Source organism: Sinohyriopsis cumingii, chromosome 15 (assembly GCF_028554795.1).
Source record: "Sinohyriopsis cumingii isolate HCF-2022 chromosome 15, ASM2855479v2, whole genome shotgun sequence".
In the NCBI taxonomy this organism is placed as follows: domain Eukaryota; kingdom Metazoa; phylum Mollusca; class Bivalvia; order Unionida; family Unionidae; genus Sinohyriopsis; species Sinohyriopsis cumingii.
Window position 1 is genome coordinate 61,233,735 of NC_142975.1, and position 24,396 is coordinate 61,258,130.

Below are 24,396 nucleotides of genomic sequence, written 5' to 3' on the forward strand. Positions count from 1 at the left end.
GATCAGGGCAAGATAACCCATCATTGTCAAAAGAATCCAATTGTTAACTACCCTTCTGCTGTCACAGAAATTTATAGCAAATGTCCTACACAGGCAAAATGTGTCGCATAAATACACAGGAGTTAAAATTTTATTTGACAAACTCCATCACAAACCCACCTTGTAGATCTCCTTGTGGGTCCCTGTAAAGCCATTTCAGACTGTTTTCATGGTCTGGTGGTAATGTCCCTCTAATAGGGTTTGTGCTCAATAATGCTTTCTCTTTCTCATCCTACAAAATAAAAAGTCCATGGTTAGATAAGTAATTTTATCATCAACAGACAGAATAAAATGAACTGTTGATAAAGTTAATCTAAATACATATTTCACAGCAGCCCTATTAAATCTTGGCACCGTTGACAAGTATTTGACTTGGTGCAAAACATTTTTCCACAAAAGTGTCTCTAAACTCTGTTTTTTCTTTCAAAATCTACTTCCAAACTAGATTTGAAAAATTTCCATTAAAACATTAAATATTTTTGTGTTCAACAGCCTAATATGACCTGGAATGTACTCCGAGAACATAAATGCCCCCTATGAAACTAAATTGTCACTGCATGGGCCTGAAAGACTTTTTTTTGACATGGTAAAAAGCCCAAGTTATCAAGACACATTCACACACATGGGTACATACCATAGTATCATTTATTTTTGTGTGTCACAATCTTTGAGGTTTTGTAAAAAGAAAAACAAAGTTATTTTTGTGGGTACTTCAAGTCCTAGCTTTTGCCTGTCAAACTTTGCATATTTGTAGGTACCTAGAATGTATTAGCTACATAATGATTTCTCCAAAGTATGAACAAAATATAAGGAAATATATGAAAATCAAAACTGTTCATGAAAACCTTAATAAACTGTTGACAATAATGTTGCTGCCACCAAGACCTCAAGACAGACCACTAAGACTCTTTTAATCATTAAGATGGACAATAAAGAAACTGATGGACTGACAATGAGAACACTCTATTATAAAACAAAATAGTAATGGATTGACAACGAGACCAATGTACACCACTCCCTTGATAACTTGCACCCTGATAACTCGCAAATCCTCTTATAATGCAGGGACAGGTGTGGATCCCATTTCTTAAACCAGAAAATACCCCAAAACCTGATCCCTTCTGGTTGAACTTGAAGAAAATCGTGATCAAAATAAATAACGGAAACTTTGATGCATCGCTCGTTTTATCATCGAATATGGTAGATATCACCTGGAAATTTTAATCAACATTATGAAATGTCAAATTTATATATAGGCCGCACGATTTTGACATTTTCTTTTCAAACGACATTCCTAGTATACCGCAATTAACGATATGCAAGGAAATTTTGATCAATGAAAATGTCACTTATGCCATGTGGAGGCAGTACCTTAATAAATACAAATGATTTTTTTTTATTAATTGAAACTAGAGTTCTAGTTCTATCTTTCAGTTCCTCTTAAGTGTAATCATCATAAATGCAATGTGTCCTCTTGTAATTAAACGTGAAATTCATCAATCCACCGTAACAGCTATGTCCGCGAGAACCTAATTACTGTACTTACCGCATATGTTTGGACATGAAAATTATTTATTTTTTTCGTGTCCCAGAACTTATGGTGAATTTCTTTTTAACCTACATCATGTGTCCCAAGACTTAGGAAATGAAATAATTGTATTCAAGAGCTTGATTTCACAGATAGAGACCATTATGGGCAAGCACTTCCTCAAGGATGATAAGAAATTTCATTATTACTTCCAATGAAATCATGACATTAATATTGTGCTAATTGAACAATTCAATGTAGATGATTGTCTCACAAAATATATATCACTTGTTTTTGAAAAAAAGGAACCTTGCTTGGTGGTGTATTACCAGTTAGTCTAGTTCCCTGCTCTATGGGCTCCTGATTTGGCAAATTACTATTAAACACCAATATGGGAACCAGACTCAACAAGAAAACAAAAAGCAGTGATACAATACAGATTTTTCATGTACACGTGATGGTTGTTGAAACCTGTTGGAACGATCTTTCACCTGCTGGACATTTTGAAAATAATTGTTATTTAAACAGAATAACGACCAATTTCATTAGCGTGTTTATTATCAACGTGATTGTAAACTGAGGATTCAGTCATTAAACAGCCCAGTTCCCTAATGCCCAAGCCTTTTTGATGTCAAAGTGATTTTTTTTTGGTGGGGAGGGAGGTCCCTCTTTAACTCGTCCCCTCTCTTATAGTGCAGTTTATGTTTGTGGACCCCGTTGTGCGCGAGTTATCGAGGGAGAAGTGTATTATATAACCAAATAAAATGATGGATTGAGAATGTACCACTGTACCCCCCTCAACATTTTGAATGAGGCAAACAATAGAATGCAGGTGGATGCATGTCTGATAATAATAATTATTGCAAGCCAGGTCAAGGCATAATACTGCATTAAGTACCTCTCATATACCAATGTGATGAAAATAGTTTGACAAACATAATGTTTTGATGTCAGTTGTAGTGAAACACTAGAACAACGTTTGCTATCTGAGAACATTTATAAACAATCTGAAGAAGAAAAATTTATCTGAAAAATGATTTGTAATGGTATTAACAGACATGGTTTGCCACATTCAAACATTGACTGGAACACTTGTTTAAAGACTATGAAGCACATCTTTGCCCTTAGTTTAAAACTCTCCTTTTTGTCTGCCAAATGTCTGAACATCCAAATGTCTGCTGGAATACTTGGATAAGACCATGAATCTGGTGTCACAGAATTACATGCCTGAAAATTCCTTCTGTATGAAATATGAAGATAAATGCAAATTGGGTTTTGTTTTTGTGTACAGCATTACCCAGGGTGTATGGTTTTAACCTAAGCGATTATCAGAATACTTCTTTCTGTTCACTCACTGCAGCAAGCATAAAGCACTGGCAGTGGGGGGTGGGGTGGGGCTTGTTTACCCCATTTCTCTGGCCATGAAGATGACCACGTCTACAGAACATAGTGTTCTTTTTCTCTATATCATGACGATGAATACAAGCCTTGAAGAGAAAAAAGAATAGTGCAAACATTTATTCACTGACAGTAAACACCTGTCCAACATACCTCCACTGTCATATCAGCAACCATATTTTCTGCAGTTTCTTTCAACTTCTTTAATGCATCTGCTTCAATTTTCAATTTAATATCTTCTTCCTTCTTGGATTTTGAATCTGGTGGGGACAAAGTCCTACTTGATGTCTTCTCTGTGACTAAATTACCGGCAAATGAACTATCTGAAATATTCTTTTCAGCATGTGTATGCAATGCTTCTTCCTTGCTGGAAATTTTAGAGGTCTCTTTTTCAAATGCACTAGATTTCAACTTAGTTTTGTTATTTGATTGAGAACTATTTGATTTGTTTTTATTGTTTTCTCTCGTATCAGAAGGTCTTGGAGATACTGTTTTATTTGGCCCCTGATTTGCATCAGACTTTTCAGGTTTATTATCATCTGTGTTCTTGGAACTGCTTTCCACTTGATCTTTTCCACTTGTCTGCAAATTAAACAAAAATAAAACAGAAAAGTTTCCATGGAACATGTCACCTAAATGCAAAACATGCAGACAGAAAACATACCTTTCATGGTGTGGCATAATTTTTTTCTTCTTCTAACTCACTTTGGGTAAATCATTTAATTTCTAATTATTAAGATATCAATCATGTCTTCTACATTTATTTTCATCTACAGACTTGTTACACGAGTCTTATTCAGTTCTTAATTTTCTCTATTGTTCTACTCCACTATGGACTGCTCCGATGGCCTCGTGGTTAGAGCATCTGACTTGGATGTGGAAGGTTGCATGTTCAAACCCCTGCTGAGTCATACCAAAGACTTATAAAAATGGTACAAACAGCTGCCTTGCTAGGCACTTAGCGTTAAGAGGTTAGTGTTAGGACTGGCCGGCCTGGTGTCAGAATAATACGACTGGGTAGGACATGATGCCTCAGTGCTAGACTTCACTATAAACTGCCACACTGCAGACATCATAGCAATGCCACTGAACAATTGTTAAAGCTACATTAAAAATCCAAAGCAAATACACATACATTACAATGTGACACTGTCATCAAGTGTTGAGTACAAACTGACAGTTCTACCTCAAAAAGATGCAACAATGAAAAACATAGTTTAATGTCTTCCACTAAAATGAACATGGAAGATGATACACAACACCACTCTTGCAACATACTGGCAAAGACCTATTATCCTGTGATATAGGGAGTTGATCATGGAATGTGAAATACCATCCTGACGTGATATTAATGTCAATTTTCATGAAAATGTTGTCATTCAAAAGTTACAACCTTGACACAACGAGTTGTTTTCCATTACCAAGACCTTGACATCAGCACTAGGTGCCGGACAAAAGCTTTTGACACACCACTTTAACCACATGTTTATGGTATAGATTTGATGTCATGCAATAGGTATTAGCTAAGTAGAAAATGTTAGCAAACCATAAACAAAACTTGAAGTTGTGCCCATGTCATCTCAGTTAACAATGATATAAATAAGAGCTTTCACTTCCTCTGGAAAAAATATGACATCTTCAGACAAAATGTTAAAGTTGCTGCCATATTACCCTATTCTTCATTAAGTGAGCAGTCACTGATGTTGAAGTTATTAAAAGCAGATAAATGTATCCATTTAAAATCAGGCAGAGATCCTCAAAATCAAATAATAAATGCTAATTTGTTTCACCAAGTCTGTAATGTTATATACATGTCTTAAGTGCTAAGTGGCAAAAGTCTGACATTTATGCCAATCTTGAATTCATGACCATGTGAGGAAACGACATTTGTTGTCCAAATTTCACAAGTCATAAAAATGTCCCAGCAGAATTATGTAACTATCAAAGGTGTCAGAATGTTACATCTTGACATCTAAATGAAATATTGACAAATACTAGCAAAAATACATAATATTGTATACATCAAGCCAAATTTTATTTACAACATCTATAGCCTACCAGTTTATGAGAGCCTTATGTCATAAAGTCACTTATTTGTTGATTGGTGGATAAAAGGGAGGTAAGTCTCCTTTTCTCACCACAGTTACATCAGTGTAAACAAGTCATTATAATGTCTAATTTTTGGTCAGTAAAAATGGAAAATGGTATAAATAGTTAGAAACTGATGAAGCATTTCAATTTTTGTGAAGTTCTGCTTGCTTATGCTGATAACCAGTTTTGTGTCCATTGCTACATGCTCATTAGATTTCAAGTTTATGTAATGCTTTTCAATACTGCATGGTTTCAAAGCAGTTATTTCTTTCAGGAAAACAAATGAAAAAGAGTTGTGCAATCAATACAAATAAAACAGTCTCTTTATGGCATATAAGATAGCCCAGATGCAACAGATATCCGACAGCCCCCCAGCCAACTAAGGAATAAAGTGTTTGGCATCACTTTTCTTTTAAAACAAAAAACATGAATGGTGATGACTTATCTGAGAATAACAAAAATGACCAGCTTTGATAACCTGTATTACAGAGATTATGTAGTGATACAATAGTGACAAGGCAGAAAAGGAAAATCCTTTTCATGATGTAACAATGGACACAAAAATGCAAATTACCCAAACATTTTGCCAACTTAAATCTTTCAAGCTGGGGATTATTCATTGGAGAGTTTTCTAATTTGTTTTACAATCTTTAGTGACAAGTAAAAAATGGCAGCCTGGAACATCGTGAAGCAATTAATTACAGTTTTTAAATACTGAACAAAAAGTTCAATATATTAAGATTGCTTCTTTGAGGTCTCCATTAACACATGCTCACAAAATAAATTAGATACTTTCAATGATACTGCAAAAATATAGGACAGAGATTCCATTGTTGACTGATAAACCCAACATATATCAACACTTATGAAAACTATCTCCATTTATATGGAAGTAAACTGGCTTGAATCTGGTATTTCAAAATTTAGCAATGAAAGCCAAATTATTCACCAAAAAAAATCTTTGGAAAACCTTGAGATGCATTAAATTCTGTACCATATAGTACCTTTTCAGGTTTCTGTTCTTTTTTTACAGACACAGGTTCATCTGGAGGTGGTGCTGCAGACCCTTCTTCCTCAACTTCTTCTGATGTGCCACCTTCTTCCTTCTTCTGAAATACAAGAATATAAAATGCAGAAAATATCCTGGAATCCCATAATGGGGAGAAGTCACTTATCTCTCCAGGCAGAACATTAGATAAGTTAGGAACCATCAGGGAGACTCGTTTTGATAACCAAGTGACGTACTCTGCTTTTGTTCAAATGATAATAGTCCAAATAGGAGCAGCAGTGTTTATAGCTCCTGCTGTAGTTGTGTGGTAAAATTATTTTTTGTATCTTTACAAATCTAGACAGGGAACAGTTTCATTTTTAGTTCATCAAAATATACCAAAAGTACACATTTTTATTGGATATTATTCTACTTTCAATTTGTCTGTTCCAATTTTCATGGGCATGCTAATTTAAAGTCACAATGAAATACCTACCAAGCTGACATTCACCCCCAACCTCTGATGTATGCCTTGGAAAGGCATCACATTTCTTTTTTTTGTTTTAATAAGTACATGACTGATGAGAAATACTTGGAACTAATTGATTACAATTTAATAATCCAAAATGTCATGAGCATGAAACCTTGTACAAGGTTGTAATGACTCTACATGATATACAGCAATAAATGCAGCCCATGTCCTTTTTCCCCCATTCCCATATATATATATATATATATATATACACGCATTTTTGCAAATTCAATTTTTTGTTTAATAAACAATCAGCAGATCTATCCTGTTTTCTCAAAGCCCATTTTAATCAGGTCTGTCCAAATTGCTACTTTTTCATGTGCAGATAAGAAACTTTAGCATTAATTGGTTAAGAGGCAGATGTTTTTGGGTCAACCGAGACCTGATCTCAAGAACATCTCCACTGTCTGTCTATTTTCAGTTTATGTTCTGCATATTTTTATAACAATTCCTTCAGCACCTGCTATCACAATATGCACATTAACAACACCGACATTCATTGAACTTTATGGATCTAATTTCGGGCCACAATGCCAAAGTCACCCAGCAACTAGGGGTTTCTCCTGGATGATACTAACAGAATTACTTCGAACAAAAGAGGTTTTCAATCACTGGCATTGTTGAGGCACCTGATCCCATATTACTGAGAACTGTCTACTTTGATAACAGTCTTTAAAAACACATGAGAACCTAATTACTTTAGATTACAACAGTGGTATTAAATGCAGAAATTTGGACGTGTGTGGGGAAAAAAGTAGCCGTCTCGGCATACATCCAAGATCTTAGCAATAAATAAATGAATGAACCTGATAATTGCAGTACTGTACATACCTGTTTACTCACAAATACGGGGAAATGAATGTCGATATAAATTGTTTACAGCGACATATACAATGGGTTCTTTCTGTGTGTAAAATATACATCCATGAAACCAGGTACCTACAAAAATGTACTTTTTAAAAAAACCCAAACACTAAATTTGAAACCCACAACAATTAAGTGTTTCACTGTATCTTACTCTTGTACAGTACGGCTGCTGTGGAACTATGCATCATGGATCTTAAAGGAAAAGAATATCTCTGGTTTGCCACAAGAGAGACAAGTAAGAAGCACATTGCTCAGCCTTACTGCAAACAAGTCTACCATCCTATAGATGAAAAAGTGCCTCTGAGGATAAGTCCTCTCCATGTGACCAAGGAGATACCAGGCTTTCAAGCAGAGAGAAAACACGTGTGCCCCCTGATGTCTGACATAAACTATAACTGACATGTCAGTAGCAATCATAACCTAACAATGTTTCATCTGGCTAACACAAACTTGATGTGATAAATACATAGTCCACATTTCTAGACTATTGGTGTAAAAGATTCTTTTCAACACCAAAGGCCAAGCAGGAGTATTCTCCCCAGATCTAGGTCAGCTCTCCAGCATGACTCTGCAGTGTTAGTATAATGAAGTGAGGTTCAGTTAGCCTGAATAGCAATTTCAGAAACATGTCCTAACATTTGTTTCCAGTTTGTTATAAGTAAGAATTGGAGGGGGCACATATGAAGAAGTAAAAGGGGAATTAAGTCTGCTGCAGCATTCAGTGTCCCCATGAGGGAGAGTCCAAGGCAAGCGTACAATGAAGTCTTCTTGTCCAGGATTGCTATGTGACCAAGTACGCTCCTCCAGAATAAATGTATTTAATGGGGAAAGTTCGACAAGTTGAAACTCTACTGCACCATACTTTAGAAAAGTGTACACCTCTTGTCATACTGATACCAGCTGGCACTTGTGAAATGAATTGGGGGTCTTTGAATGATGTGGAGGGTCTTATTTACTGTAGAAAGGACACACGCATCATCTATGAAGTCAGAATAAACCGCTTGAAAAAAGAATCTGGTACTTAATGGAACATCAGGAAGCAGACTTGGCAGGAGAAAGTGTCTAAGGATGATTTTCCCCTTGGCCACTAAGCATCATGGATCTTGAAAGAAAAGTATATTCCCTCCAGCCACTTCTCATGAGATGAGTTTGAAATGTAGAGGTGCATGGCATATGTCATATTTATTTTGCTATTTATTAGCATATGTTGATGTGTTAAGTACATGTAATCCTTTCTAAGATTGTGAATCATCCAAAGATTTTTGGGAGTGTTGTTTTCTGTTCGATTTTTACATAAAGTCCACTAAACATTTTCTTTTTTATGAAGTAATATTTTTGATATTTACTGGCCCTCTTTCATAAATATTTTGCACGGGTGTTCGTATCCCACTCAAAGTTTCTTCTGCTAATTATATTAATACTATAGCTAGCAAATTGTAGGCTTTAGTGTCAACATTTCCATTTTTATTCAAAAGCTTTCGAATGCCAGAAGAATGTCTTCCACAGTTTGTCAGCTATAATGTAAGCTATTCATCCAACTTTAGTTATAGTATTTAGAGTACAATGTATACAACGATTAATATACACATAGCAAATTCATCTACTATACTGAGCTGACCAATTCATACAGGGTGGGGCATGCAGGCTTCTATTTTGAGCCAAATTATTTTATCTCGGTATAATTAATTAATAATAGGGTGCCAATTTGCTATAAATCACAGCAAGATAGTTTTCCAACTATCTACAGATGGAATTTTTTATAAAAAAGTGTCAGTTTCCACCAGAGAGCATTATAAATGTTGATCACTAATATAATTGCCCTATACATAGTACATATCATCGTATATTCAGACATACCACAGAACAAAATTTCTGTGGTACCCAGCTCTATTAAACTGGATCTGCTTAAATGCTTAGAAGGGGGAGCCATGGACCTCTTGGAACAGGGGCATTTTTCACTGGTATAAATGCACCTAGCTTTGTGACCTGGGACTAGCATTGCTACCTTTCAAGTATTACAAGGCCACCAGGGATTAGTCCTCATAATAACCACTCTGCTTCAAGACGCATGTCCCACTAGGGCTTTTTTAGTGCTCCAGCAAAACCTTTATGTCTCCAATGTATCAACTCTACAGACATGAAGGAGCTCTGAAGAATGTTTTCTCAATGTATTGGCAATGGCATCTAACAACCTCTGCAATGACACTGGACTTTTTCAACTGATCTGAGACAACCAGAAACTGATTTGCATGTTATGGTAATTAATATCTGTACTTTCATTTAAAAAAACCTTAAGAGCCGCGAGGAAGATACAGGCTCAAGTCTATGCTGAAATCCCAACCTGGGAGAAAAACCCATGTCCAAGATTGTTTTGTTTGTTTTTGTTTTTTTTTTGGGAGGGGGCTGCTTAAAGGGCAAAGGTGAATGACCCTGTAGCTAGAAGATGAAGCCAGGGACCAAAGTGCAGAAGAGTGGAGAGACCACCCTTCTGCTGTCTAGCTAGTCTCTTGGCCTGCAGAAAAGTTTTGTGCCAGTTACTTCACCATTGCTGAGGAAGAACAGTTGGTCTGGCTTGGGTTGCATTCCAGACAGCCTCACACAAATTGTGGATCCTAGCCACTGACAATCCTGTGGATTTTGGACACATATATGGAGGATGGAGGCAATTATGTTCATTTGCCGCCTTATTAAAATTTCACATCTCTTGCTCCTCCATCACATGACCAGTTGGATGGAAAGCAAGAGATCCCAACAGTTGAGATGAACCCCAAGGTTCTTTTGGGAACTCCTGTGTCCACAAAAGTCAACAGTTCACCCTGTCTTTACTTTTGTGGCAGGGCATGACCAATGTTCAAACCCATTACCTACTTCAAAGACTGGTCTCTGATCTCTGCCCATTGCATGGTGTTGATTCAGTGACCCGAGACCAAAAAATGAAAGATCAGCATGATGATCAGTACTCAGTGCCTGGTGACCCGAAGTTCGCTGCCTGGTGAATGGTTACCCAATGCTCAATGACAGACCTTCCATGACTGTCACTTGACTCATTTCCTGCAGGCAGTAGATTAAAATCTAGTGACTGCCACCCAGTGCACAGTGACCAGTTTCCAGCAACAGACATTAAATGACTATCACCTGGCTCCTTACTCTGTACCCAGTGTTCAGTTACCAACATCAGACCCTCTGTGACTGTCACCCAACATGCTACATGAAGGCTGGTGCCAATGTGATGACTAAACCGATAATGATGAGACTTTGAGTTTCTATTCTGAGAACAAGACTCTGACAAACGAAATCATTGTGGTTAAAATCCAGTCTACTTGATATAAACAACGATCATGCTTTCCTTGCATCAGGAAGGCAGGTTTCACCACTGGTTACTGGAAACCTTCAATACACCTGAAGTGCAGAGGATAACTTCCTTGCAAGAGCTGACATCCTTCTGCCACGTATCGGTGATCTTCCCCTGTGGAAGTGATCCAATTCTTCACACCCAACATTTTCCTTAAAGCAGCAAACAACTTCTCTAAATTGTGAAGTGCTGTAGCCTCCGCAAAGGCAAGGAAGGGGTATTCCAATAAAGGACAGAAAGAAGAAGCTAGTTCTTTCTTTCTGGTCCTATGGACATAATGACTATCCACTAAATTCCAGACTTTGTTGGGCCAGAGCCAACATATCGGATAACCATATGTGTGTACTATGCAGTCCATGTAAAGCAAGTTGTTTGTGTCCAAAGCAACCTAACCACATTTAGTTGTATCATGAGTCATTATTGAATGCTGAAATGAAATACAAGTGGTAACACAACAAACTGGAACAAATGGGTAGGAAATACGTACTCTAATTTCCAACAGTGAAATGAAAAACAAGGACCCCTTTGCTATCAAGGTACTCAAAACCTCAAATTCAATTAAACAAAAAATAAATCAGTCATTGGGGAAAAAAATAATAAATACAAAACAAAGAATATGACCAACAGAAGTAATGATGAAAGAGAAATTAAATGAAGAAACACAAAGTCCATGGAAAAGGACAATACTTTGATTGCCATAAATGTACTAAGGTATTGGACTGGAATCTTGCTTCTTTTTATACTGGACCTCAAATTACTAATTGGAAGTCTGACAGAACTCCTTGGACTTGGGACTATCATCAGGAAAATATATGGCAATGTATTAATGGACTGTAACATGGGTGGGTGGGTGGATGGCTGGACAGATATATGTATGTATAAATTTTAACAGCACATCACAGCTACATGCTGCTGCTTGAATGTAAATTTTTAAAAAATGCAAAATTGAAAGAAAAAAACTTTATGAAGGCAAATCATTCCATATAAACGTAAGCAAGAATACAAGATAAAAGATAAATGGCAAAGATGTCAAGATTCTGTAAAATGTGTATAAAATGAAACATAAAAGGTAAAAATATAAAATCCTAAAAATATAGGTGGCAAATGTGTTACATAAACTGCATTCTCTCAAAAGGTCCAAGACTTTACATGGTGATACATCATCATAAAGAGGGGCACCGAGTGGCCGAGTGGTCTAAAGTGCTCTCCGTTACGGATCACTGCCATCTCACCTCTGTCTGCGCCAGTTAGAGTCTCGGATTCAGCTAGTGTGGGTATGTGAGAAAGCTTGCCGGTAGCTTCTCGTGTGTCGGTGGTTCTTTCAATGGTTTCCCCGGGTTCTTCCCCCACCATTAATACTGGCCGCCATGTATAGCCTATCGTGTGCTGAAAAATGGCATTAAACCCGACAACAACAACGTCATAAAGATCTCCGGTCCAATAAAAAAATTCTGTCCCACACAGTGAAGTAGATGTACTCAATAAGAATGTGTTCATGTCAGCCATCATGAAAATAGTAATTCTGAGCAAGCAGACTACATCTGAATTATTCCTGCCCTCTAATGCATAAGAATTAGTCATTCTTGGTGTTAAGACTTTCAAAATAGTCTCTTAAGAACTTTTTCCAAATTCTGAAGACATATCTTATGCGCAGTGTTTTTCGCTATTAATTTTGTTCTTCTTTATTACTTTTTTAGGTACTATTTCTTTTCTTGTACTTTATTCTGTGAAAGTAATCTTTCATAACGGATTCTGAATATTGTTTCTATGTATGTACTGTTGTCAAAATGGATTCCCTGTTGAAAATAAGTGCTCCACAAAACCCCAAGTCTCAACTCCATTTCTCTGTTGTGGTATAACCTCTTTATTTGATTTGTAGCAACTCAAAACGTTAGCATTGTTCATGATGCCATCACTAACTGGATAAGTTAAACATGTGCCATGCTAAAGTAGGTGAGACAACACACTGACATGCCTACATCACAAAGCAGTGGATTGTGTGAATAGTGCAAACCTGTATATAAACCATTATTCATACTTACATCTCTAACATCTACATGTAACTTGGGCTGGTGGATGAAACCTTCCTACCTTATTTGAGACGAAGGCACCACTGGCATCAAATGTTCCCAGCTCCTCCCCATCTCCATGGTCTGGTACAATCCATTCAGGGAGGTCTGAAATCATACACACGTAAAAATATAGAAGCTTTTAAACAGCAGGAACTCACAGGACAACTCAAATTCTATGGCACAAGTTAATATTTGAAAGCAATATCAAATACACCCTCAAAAGTCCTTCAGAAGTAGGACGTTGATCCAGTTCTGGTGCACTAAACATCTTTATACTGAAAAAATGTGTAAGCAATAGGAGAAATTACTATTGGGATACAAGTATAAAAATGTGGTGCAAAAAATGTACTTTTAAATACCCCAAAAGGAAAACACAAAAAACATCTTTAAAAAAACAAACAGTACCATGATAGCACTTTATATGCCTCCCCAATGTTTAACTCTTTACCTTCTGTAAGTACTTGCTGCCCTGCCTACTAAGCCTGATAAGCAGCCTGCTTTCTAGCAGCTGTTTGTAGGTTGAACCCCAGAGAATCATAATGGCTACCTGATTAAGAGCTTGTTGAGTTAGTGCACATGCTTTCTATGTTTTCTATATCAATCTTGTCCCATGCAAACTATGTAACTTAATGAAAAATAAAATTTTAAACACTTACCAATGTTTTTGTGCCACTCATTTTCACCAACAAGTACATATAATCCACAGGAATCAATGCTTATATTCACATATTTATAATTAAAACAAATATATCTGTGTTTATAATATATATCAGATTACCTTTCTCACCACTATTTTGCACACCACCGTGTCCACTATTTTATTGCAGATTTGGTAATTTTATATGATACTGCCTGAAGCATGTAAAAAGAAATCTATCTCACTTGCATTTTCTTCTAAAATAAATGTTGGCCATGAAACTGCTGTAAAGTTGTCCACATTTACCGGTTTCACGTGTTCCGACCAGATTTGATTGTCTCGCGTTTCATCCTCGGATTCAGATAAATCTGAAATGTCAGGTGTCGAAACAGGATTTATATTAATGTCCAATCCTTCACCTTGAATCTGATTAAAATCAATATCATCACTTTCAAATCCTTCAAAACTTCCACAAGAATTGTCGTCAGAATACATGAATGTTGACATTTTGTTTTACTGTCACCACTGACCTCGTTTTCAGTAGAACTTCCCGCTTATACGCTGTAAAACTACTAACAGAATACGTTCATCATTTTATGTAAGGACCATTTTCATTGGCTAAATATTTTAAAAAAGAACGGATGTTTGTAATTTCATCCAATACAAAGTTTTAATATGAAACATGTATATGCGTATCTGGGTTTCCCAACCCCTGGCCGGAAACACATGTATCAGCCAGCCAGGACAGAGAGAGTATTATTAGCAGCTTGTATATGCGTCTTCGGGGTTACAAGGCAATTTTTATGGTCGTATATATGCGTCAGCAGAAGGTTAAGAGTTAACAGCTCCCTATGCTGATAGTTAAATATTTGTGCAGAAGCCATTTTCCTTCTTAGTCATAGTGACGTTCTGCATCAAAATCAATCAGCTAGTTCCTTATCCTAACAGAGCTACCCACAAATTTTGGTTAATGTATGTAAAACGTGCAAGATATCTACAAAGTTTGGTTGAGGTATGTAATATAGAAATGAAGTTATTTTTGCAGAAACCATTTTTTCTTTTTATCACACTAAACCTAACACTTGACCATTTGACTAAATCAACACTCTCATCCCCATTTAAGTGCAAGCCATCCAGAAATGTTTGGTAAATGTAATGAAGAACTAGAGTTGTTATGCAGAAAGCATTTTCTTATTTCAGTTACAGACTAGATTTTGGTATTCCACAAAAACGGCTGAAAATCTGTAAAGGGGGGTTTAGGGGTCCTCTCCCCTCAACGTTGTTTTGAGGGGCAGCGACTCCAATCCAGGGGCCCAGGGACCCCCTAGACAAAAACGCATTTTACAATAATAAAATAATGCTCCTGGTGCAACTTATGATTATAATGTATAACAAAATAATCATATGAAAAACTAACAAACTTACCAAAAAATTTTAACTTTACAATATTTATCATCACATGAATTTGATCTCTAATACTGTTGGTGCTTAAGTTATTTCAAGTGCATGTCAGTGTTTACATCGTAATTAAGTCACAACAATTTTTGTAAATATATTATACTTCTCTCTTTTCATAACAAATCTGTAAAATAAACACCCAAGTACATTAACTATATACAAATAATCCCATACATTCACTTGTCTTTTACTCCAATGGACACAACCTGATGATAAGCCAGTCGAGCTCTTTTTGCGGCTGTGGCAAATATTTCTTTAGCCTTCCTTTTTTACTGTGATGTGATTTGGATTTTTAACGTAGCTTTAAAAAAATTCAGTCATATCGCTATGATGTCTGCAGTGTGGCAGTTTATAGAGATGTCTAGCACTGGGGCATCATGCCGCAAACATGTAGCATGATGTCCTATCCAGTCACATTATCCTGGCATCAGGTCGACCAGTCCTAACACTAACCTCTTAACGCTGAGCTCCAAGCGAGGTAGCTGTTAGTACCATTTCTGGAAGTCACTGGCATGACTCGGTCTGAAATCGAGTCCCTTTATGACTGACTTTTTTGGCTCGATGTGCAATCGATTCTTTACCTTCTCAATGAGAGCCTTTTTCCGTTTAAGCTGGTGCTTGTATTGGTGACATGCACATACATGCCAACCCCTGATGAGGAAAAGGTGTAATCCAAGTGGACAAAAAGAGGAATCCGAGCAGAAAAAGAGGAATCCACATACAACATGCTAAAACTTCAATAAACAATGATTTATTTGCCGCTCTCGTCTTTTAACATCCTTTACTGCTTCAAGTTTTCATATGTAGCACTTTTAGCTTTAGAAAGCAACCGATTTTCATGTTGCATTTTAAAACACTTTATACCAGCTGACACCATGATGTTTTGCACACCAGTAGAGCACAAAGTACTGGGTTACTGAGCCTGGATCTGAATTCACTTTTATTTGTTAACAATACTGAACAATCTCTCACAGTCAGCATTAGAATGGTAAAGAATCAATATTCCTTTCATAACCTGACAAAGAAGAGGAAATTTATATCTTCCAGTGACTGTGTCTTTTAGCTGGGAAATAAGGTGCCACTGCACACCAACTCTATCTGCATTAAGTATATTGTCAGGTAGAATCTCAACTTTATACTTCAGGAATTCTCCTTCCAGATGATCCAAGGTAGACAAGGATGGTAATAGAAAGGGATAGCTCTCAACAAAGAATCTAACACTTCTGAAGCTTTTTGATTGTCTCTCATTTACATCAGCAAATGAAGCATTTAAAAGCACTTCATCTTCATAGGGGAATTTCTGGAGCATGTAATCACAGGCTGTAGCATAATAATTTCTAACATTATCATAAAACACCTTCACAGCTAGAGTAGAATTGTGTTGTATAAATTCTCTTGCTTCTGTACCAACAGCAAGATCTTCATTATCTTTCTATTAAGAACTCGGTAAATAACACCTCTGCATTTATAACATTCATGTCTGCACTTTAGTTCTGCTGCAGATAAGAAGTTACCTTAGTAATGGAGTTCGTAAGACGAGCTAATTTGATGTGTTTCTTTGTTTTCAAGTGTTTCTCCACATAAAATTTACCAACATGCCCAATATTAAAATCGTTTCCGCACAGACTGCAATGAGCATGATGCTGCCCTAGAATACAGGGACTCGTATTGTTGCTTAAAACTACCTGTCATACATGTACTATATACGATACGAGACCCTGTGCCTGAGAATGGAACGCTGTATTATGCCATTCATGTATTCATCTTTGAAGGATTCGTTTGTTTTTTTTGTGTCTTTTTCTGATCCACCTGTGAAATTCTATGAAAAAAATATATGTGCTCTAACACAAACATCAACTAGAATACATCTGAAGACTTTTATCGTCAAATAGTAAAATTATTTCCACACGGCCTGCAATAAACATCACATGATGATGCCCTCGTGTCCTTGTCTTTGGAGGATTCTGTTATTTTTTGTTTCGTTTATTTTTGGCCACTTTCTAATCCATCTGTGAAATTATTTTAAAGGAGATATTTTTGCTCTCAAACACGCATCGACTAAAATAAATTATACTTTTTAGCGCCAAATACATATAGACTGGTTCTGTACTAAATATAAAATATAAATTAGAAAAAAGAATCTGCAAGTAAAGATTAAAAATTAGAAAACCAGTCTGTTCTCTCCTCACTAAGCCATACAGCTGCTATAAATAGAATACAAGGTCAAAAGTCTGAAAGTAGAACCAGCATGTTTCTGGGGAATATGATAGTTGCTATAAATAGAACATAATACTGTTAGGAAAGTGCATGGACAAGCATACTCTTATACTGTAGTTACGTAGAAGCCTTCTTTTCTAAAATATGGACTATGAGATTAATGGAATGTTAATAAAAACAAAAAAAACAAACATTTTTTGGGGGAAAGTGGATATACCAAAAAAGCGTAATCCATATATGTTTACACGTAATTTAGTGAAAAAAAGCGTAATGACCACGCCAAAAGCGTAATGGTTGGCATGTATGCATGCAGTACACATATTCTGAGCTATATCTGTTCTCTCATGCAAAAATTTTTTCTTCTTATAGTAATTAACTGCACTATTTCCAGATGCCTTCTGATCTTCAATTTTTTCATATGCAGCTTCTTTTGTAGGTGCTGTTCCAAACTCTTCCAGCTGCAATTACCATAGAACAGAGGTCACAAAATGCATCCTCATGCATTCAGTTTTCTTATAAACTAACTAAATTTACGTCAACTTTGCGCTCCAGCCATTCCCATTTCCATACGTTTTTTAAATCATTATCTAAACTTCTCATGACATGGTGTCTCTCAACAACTTGGGATACCACTTTTTTGCAAGCATACTTCTTTTTTCCACTGCCATCAGTTTCCATTACACGATGATCAATTGGATGAATTTAAACTTTTGAACAATCAGAATACTCTTTACGAGAGTCATGGGCTAACTAATATATGGAACAAATACGTTACACAGGTCGTTGCAGAATGGGACCGAACAGACCGTTTTTAAAAACTGGATCAGAGATGATAAAAAAAACACCAGGCTTTATCAAGAATGATCGGAATCAAGTCAGGAGAAAAGAGCAATTCCACTTTAAAACGGAGAAAAATCTTGTCCAGTTACAATGACTTTTACATCTGGACCATAAATCAAAAGGCTTCATCATTATCTAACAGATGGATGGCTGAATAAAGGTGGGGGTATAATAACTCAAAAGCTAGTAAGATAAATAGTACCTAAAAAAAAAATGTTGACTGGAAAGTTAAACAAATTCTGCTAGCATTATCCTCAGATAATCATTATGGTCATAACATACCTTCATCATCCCAGATAATCATTATGGTCATAACATACCTTCATCATCCCAGATAATCATTATGGTCATAACATACCTTCATCATCCCAGGATTCACTGCTTCTACTACGTTGGTACTGTCTATTAAACCCTCCCTGGTTTCTGTTTAAATTACTCTGACCTGATCGATCAAATTCAAAGCCACCATCTCTGCCTCTGTCCCTCCAACTACCACGTGAACCTGCAAGTCATTCATTGTCATAACTATTACTATAATACTTACATTATTTTTTTTATTATTATTATTATTGCCATTAGTTCATCAAATTAATGTCTAAAACCTTTAAAAAAATTCTCATCCATAAAAAGATTTCAAAGGATTAATAATAATATAAATACACTATTTGACTGATTGATCCTGCAGTTATTTTGATTTAATTTATGACTCTATAATAATAACATCTAACAAGGGCGGAATACATATACCAATAAACTAGTAAAGGTCAATATTACATGCCAATACAATAACTGATGATTTTTAGCTGCAATGATTGAAAAGAATTTTTTTTAATTCATCAAAGAGGATAAGTTGTTAACAACCAGAATGTAACCAATGATTACACAGCTCACCTCTACAGAGCTTTTAGCCGTCTCCAACACAATAATAAATATTATCATGGAGAAACCAAATTTAGACTAAAGTGAACCTGAAAATGAAATGTCTGCCACCTTTTTAACCAAGTTATTTATCTGTATCTTTTATCATTATATTTCTAGATCAAAACTTTTAAAGGCTTCCATATTGCCAGTATTGTGCTGATGAGCTTTTAAACCTTATACATACATACATACATACAAAAAACGAAAAGAACTTTCTTTGCTATAAGATCAAAGTGAAGGTACTATAATGAGTTGATAAAAACCATTTTTTCTGCCTAAAAGAAACAACTGTTACTAAAAATCTGCCATCTGCTTGATATGCTATTATCACTGTCCACTATTAAAAGTCATATTTTACTGGTAAAAGTCACCGGCTCTGAATAACATTAGACATAACTGCTTTGTAAGTAGAATAGTTCATGCAGTAGTAATCACCTTGATACACTAAATATCAGCATAAAAGATGAATATGGAAAAATGATTTTCACAGTATGACTACAGTGTGTTCCTCGTGGAATATCTGCATCACTTGTGCTCTCTTTGAAGGAGGCTCATGTATCCAAATGTGTAAGCCGTAATAGTGTGTACTGTCTTGATGACGAAAATGACGATTTACAATAAAGAAGCAAAACAACAATCAAGTGAGATTGGTACAATGCAGATTGAATCTGAATATCGATTATTTCCACTTCCGATTTGCATGCCTCTCTCATTATCGATTCCATTTTGTTCCACTATTAGATTTAGCTTGATTTGCTTAGGCATTTTAGAAAATCTGGATTTGGGGGGAAAATTTGGAAAAAGCATTATTTTCAGACTTTTAATTAAAAAAATCAGGATGATCCTGAGTAGATTGGGATAAGCAGCAGCCCTGGATACTAACAGAGATTCATACAATCATCTATTCAAATGTTCTTGCATGAAAAATGTTGGAGAAATTACTTTCAAACACAACATTTAACCAAAGTCACTGAAGCATGAAATATCTCATACCATGACCTACTTTTGTAATGAGGGTGTTGTATATATCACAATGCATTTCCTGACCAAATTTCATGATCACTGGTATAATCAGAGTCTATTCTATGCAAAACTATGTTTTTTAAAAATGTAATTAAATCCTAAAACAAGAACAACAACTTTTTTTATAATGTTGATGGAAATACAAATCCAAGCCAAGGCCAGTGCTTGGACAAATAATTCCAGATGTCAGGATCTATTTCTTTAATGAAGCTGAGACTGGGTATATCAGGAGAATAGATCACAATACCCATTCATGGAAACCCTGGCATTAAGTTTGAGGCTGTTTCTGAGCTGGTGTTGATTGGATGATTAACGTTTAATGAACAAGTCTGGTACTGACTATCTTGGGATAGATCGCTGTAACCAGTATGGGTAAGTGTTGGGATGTCCACATCACTGGTCCAGACTAACAATATATGAAGCTGAACTATCCCGCAAGGTGCAGGTAAGAAGACCTGTTCTGGTCCTGGTGAAAGTGGAGCCGGCACTGTACTTGAAGCACATGATGATGCAGCCCACCTAATGTTTCTGGTCTGGTAAGCATTTTGCTTTCAATACTATGCTGATAAGAAGCTGTTAACTGAGGCATCAATAGCACTGATGTAGTCCACATCTTTACTGCTGTACTCTCCCTTTCCCATGTCTATAGCTTGCGTCATTTGTTTGGTAGTGAAAATTGTCCATTTCTGACCAACATTCACATATGTCAAAGGCATGACCCCAACGGCCCCCAATACAGTTGGGAAAAGTAACATGGATATCTTCCACCAGCTAAAAATGTTTCTACTATGTGCATTGTGTTGACACTTGTAATTAGAGTAAGCAAAAGAAAAACCTATACTTGTGAAACCAGTCAAACATTATGTAAACTTCAGTGAAGATGCTAGCGACAAACACATATGTTTAAAATAATTACAAGAATGACCTTACAGCATGTAATACTAAACAATAACTTGACAGAAATTCATACATCAAGTCAAGCACCAAGATGAAATAAGCCATGCACCAAGCTGAAATAAAGTATTACAAACTTAAAGGCTGGCAATTCAAGTGGCAACAACATGTGCGTCATATCTCCAAAAGGAGCATGCTTCCTAGTACAAAAGGATCTGGCAAATAAAATATGGGTGGAATTCGGTGACAATCCCTCTAGTCAAGGGGAGATTACTTTTCTACTTCTACCAAAGTGGGAAGAAGCTTTTATCAATTTTGTTGCTAAACACAACATTGGGAGGATGAGATTTACCAGACAGTAGTAGTATTCCTCAAAGTATTGTGATCAGCTAAATATCTAATCAATGATTTTCTACTGTGTGGTAACTCAGGTGCAAATCTGAAAGCCAAAGCAGGCAATGTGAATGAAGCTTGCAAAGTCAAACAGGTTGTACTGAACACGACAGTTCTGAACGAATATTATTGGATTACAAAATGAGGACACAAAACTAACTCCATTTGGAGCCGCCTGCTCTTCTCCAATCTCCATCATCCTCATCATCTTCATCCTCTCTCACTCTCCAGTTGTCATTACTCAGGGAACGCTGGAATACTTTTTGTGGATTACCTGTGTCATCATAACGACTCTGGAAAGTTCTTTCAAATCTCTTCGCTCCACTGCAAAAAAGGAATGAGAAGTATGGTTCAGACATTTTCATTTTTTTTGTGCCTCAATTAAAAAGCTGGCATATTGGTGAGGATTATACATTAATCAAGATATAGTTATTTGGAGGTGGGTTTAACAACATTTTTAACATTATTAGCTATATCATCCCATGGAAATGGAAGCCATGTGCCTTTTCCAAGGACACAAAGAGGCAGCTGACCATGGTTGACCAGGGCACTTACAGAACTAGCTACCCCTGGCGTACAAGTCCAACCCTCTACCAATTAAGCTAATGCCTCCCTACTAATAAAGAAATTTACAGCTTTTGTAACATGTAATGCATTTTCCCAGACACATACAGGTATTTAAAAACTGAAACTGGACATTAATATGATTTAGGCTGAATGCTGGGTCAGTCTCTGTAGATCTCTTGGATGGCTACCTTCACATTCCTAATCTCCCATTTCACAGGATATTCCTGCAGCTTTGTCCGAGTCGGGAGATCTTTCAAGTTTAGACTCCTCCCTTTGACCTGGCATCTGTTCCAGAGCCTTCAACAGGGTGATGGCTGCAATAACAGAATCCGGATCTCAAGTTTGCTAGTAGCAGAAAAAAGGCTGCATACGAAGCCATCCGAGGGGAACAAAGTCCACTGCTACATGGAGAAAGAAGAACAGGTAAGCATACATTGAAGACTTCTTGAACATTCCTACTATGAGAGACAGTATTTGTGAGATACTGTCAAGAGGGCTTTGCATACATGCCTACCATTAGGCTTTTTTTATTATTATTACCAAACTATGTCTTACACTTGGCAGTGTATGGGTTATTCTTTTTCTGGTACATTAAACAAATAAAAATAAAGCAAAAAAAGTTGTGCTGGTCATTTTTATTATCATCTCTTTAATTCCACTCATCACACTAGTTTTTTTGTTGGATACTTTCGGGTATTAGCTATTTTTCAGGTTGCAATATTGATCACCTGCTGCCATTTCCAGGTACTGCTATTGTTATGTATAAATACATCATGTGAATTATTTTTATAATGATAGTTTCTGTAAAGGTCATTTAGTTAGTGACATTTTTAATGCTAATTTCCCATGATCGTAGTTTGAACCGTAAGGTGAGTTATGTATAGTGCACAGATAGATTTAATTCGTAAGTTCCATGGTCGATGTACTGAAACAGTTAATGTAAACATCACAAGATCCAACAAGGACATTAGTACTGGTATATGGTCAGACTGACCCATTTCCTGATTGGATGGAACTGGAACAATTGACTTCTTTACTAAATCAAAAATTTCTAAATACCAGACGATTCATTCAAAAGCCTTGTATTCCATTCGTACTATTACATATTAACTCTCTATATAAAAGGATTGTTACAAATTAATCATTCAGTCTTACAAGTATTACTGGTCTTGTAAGAGTTATGGAGGGGAATGATACATTCACTGAATATTATATTCATTGATATTGTAGTGCTCAAAATTTAATCCACTGAAAGACTATTTTGATTAATAGCTCAATGGAATTATGTGAATTCATTCAAAGACATGGATTTATAGCGCTATGAGATTTACTGTGAATTCATTTAAAAACATTTCGATTTATAATATTGATTCTTCTGTATGGTAGGTAGATTAGTACATTACAGTTATCATTTGGAATACCTTTGGAATATCTGGATTCAGTATGAGATTCAGTTTGAATAAAGAGCATCTAACCTTTTTGCAATACATTTTCTTATCATATTTCAGAACTCAAGTTATGCCAAAATGTGACTTTCCAATTCTGTTCTAGGTTTTTCCTCCACAGAGATAACACACACAATCTTATATATGGATAAGGATGCTTAAGTACACAACTGCAGCGGTATACTCTGAATGGGTCCAAAGAATGTCAACATTAGGACATGCATGCTGAGCTCACAATCAAAATATTGTTGCAAAATGTAACCTTGACCCAAGATTAAAACTGTTGAGTGCTCACAGCACTGGATGTTTTACCATAGCTCCAATAATGATTCATCCAACATGTTAACAAACTCCATCAAGAATTTAAGAAATAAAAACAGATGAAAAAATTTAACCAAAACCAAAGCACCATAACAAAAAACCATAATACCACAGATTTTTTTTTACTGTGACCTTGACTCAGCATCAAAGGAGCAAGCTCATTTGTTGCAATAAATTGTCTTAGCCACAAAATGATTAGTGCAAAGTAGGAATAAAATCCAGCATGGAATTTATTAAATCGATACAAATAATAACTCTGAACCAAAACCTTCACTTTGATGACAACAACCATTGATATCATGTCCCCACAGTAAAAATTAACGCCAGTTTTAAAATGTTGCCATGATACTTTTCTTATGTGTACAGCTGAATAAACAGTTAATCAACTTATCCTGGTTTTAGAATGACCTGTATCTTTTTTTTTTGGGGGGGGGTTTGCTTGCTCAAACCATATACTTAAGTAATTAGGAATTGACAAAAATGTTTAAGTGCCAGAACTAGCATATTCCTTAAGCATTAATCATTCCCATTCAATCTCAATTGTGTTTATCATTTCTTTTATCTTATAAAGCAGTGCACAATTTTGATTTTCTGTTCAAGACGAACAAATATACTACGAACATATTTTTTTCAAATATTTGCTGCTTATTAGTGCCAATGATGTGCACATACAATCACGGACTATCCAGATATGTATGACATACAGCATGTTGAATGCTTGCTTGCTTATTAATTGCAATCTTACTGGCTACATCATGCAAGAAAATGGCAGCACACAGCCTTTCCCATGTACACACCATGGCAGCTGATTCA

The 24,396-nt window shown here is 36.1% G+C and overlaps 1 protein-coding gene across 4 annotated transcripts in view; it reads right to left on the minus strand.

Annotated features, from left to right (window-relative positions):
* LOC149781911 (GRB10-interacting GYF protein 2-like) overlaps positions 1 to 24,396 on the minus strand; it is a 128,213-nt gene that overhangs the window by 72,666 nt on the left and 31,151 nt on the right. For 3 of the 4 annotated variants that reach the window (XM_089936113.1, XM_089936112.1, XM_089936110.1), the window contains exons 6-11: positions 21,411 to 21,574; positions 18,378 to 18,521; positions 12,887 to 12,972; positions 6,061 to 6,165; positions 3,119 to 3,547; positions 160 to 271 (exon numbers count right to left, since the gene is read on the minus strand). In XM_089936113.1, coding sequence (XP_089792239.1) covers positions 160 to 271; positions 3,119 to 3,547; positions 6,061 to 6,165; positions 12,887 to 12,972; positions 18,378 to 18,521; positions 21,411 to 21,574 — 1,040 coding nt within the window. The remainder of the gene's footprint in view (positions 1 to 159; positions 272 to 3,118; positions 3,548 to 6,060; positions 6,166 to 12,886; positions 12,973 to 18,377; positions 18,522 to 21,410; positions 21,575 to 24,396) is intronic. The other variant, XM_089936114.1, reaches the window with a different exon arrangement.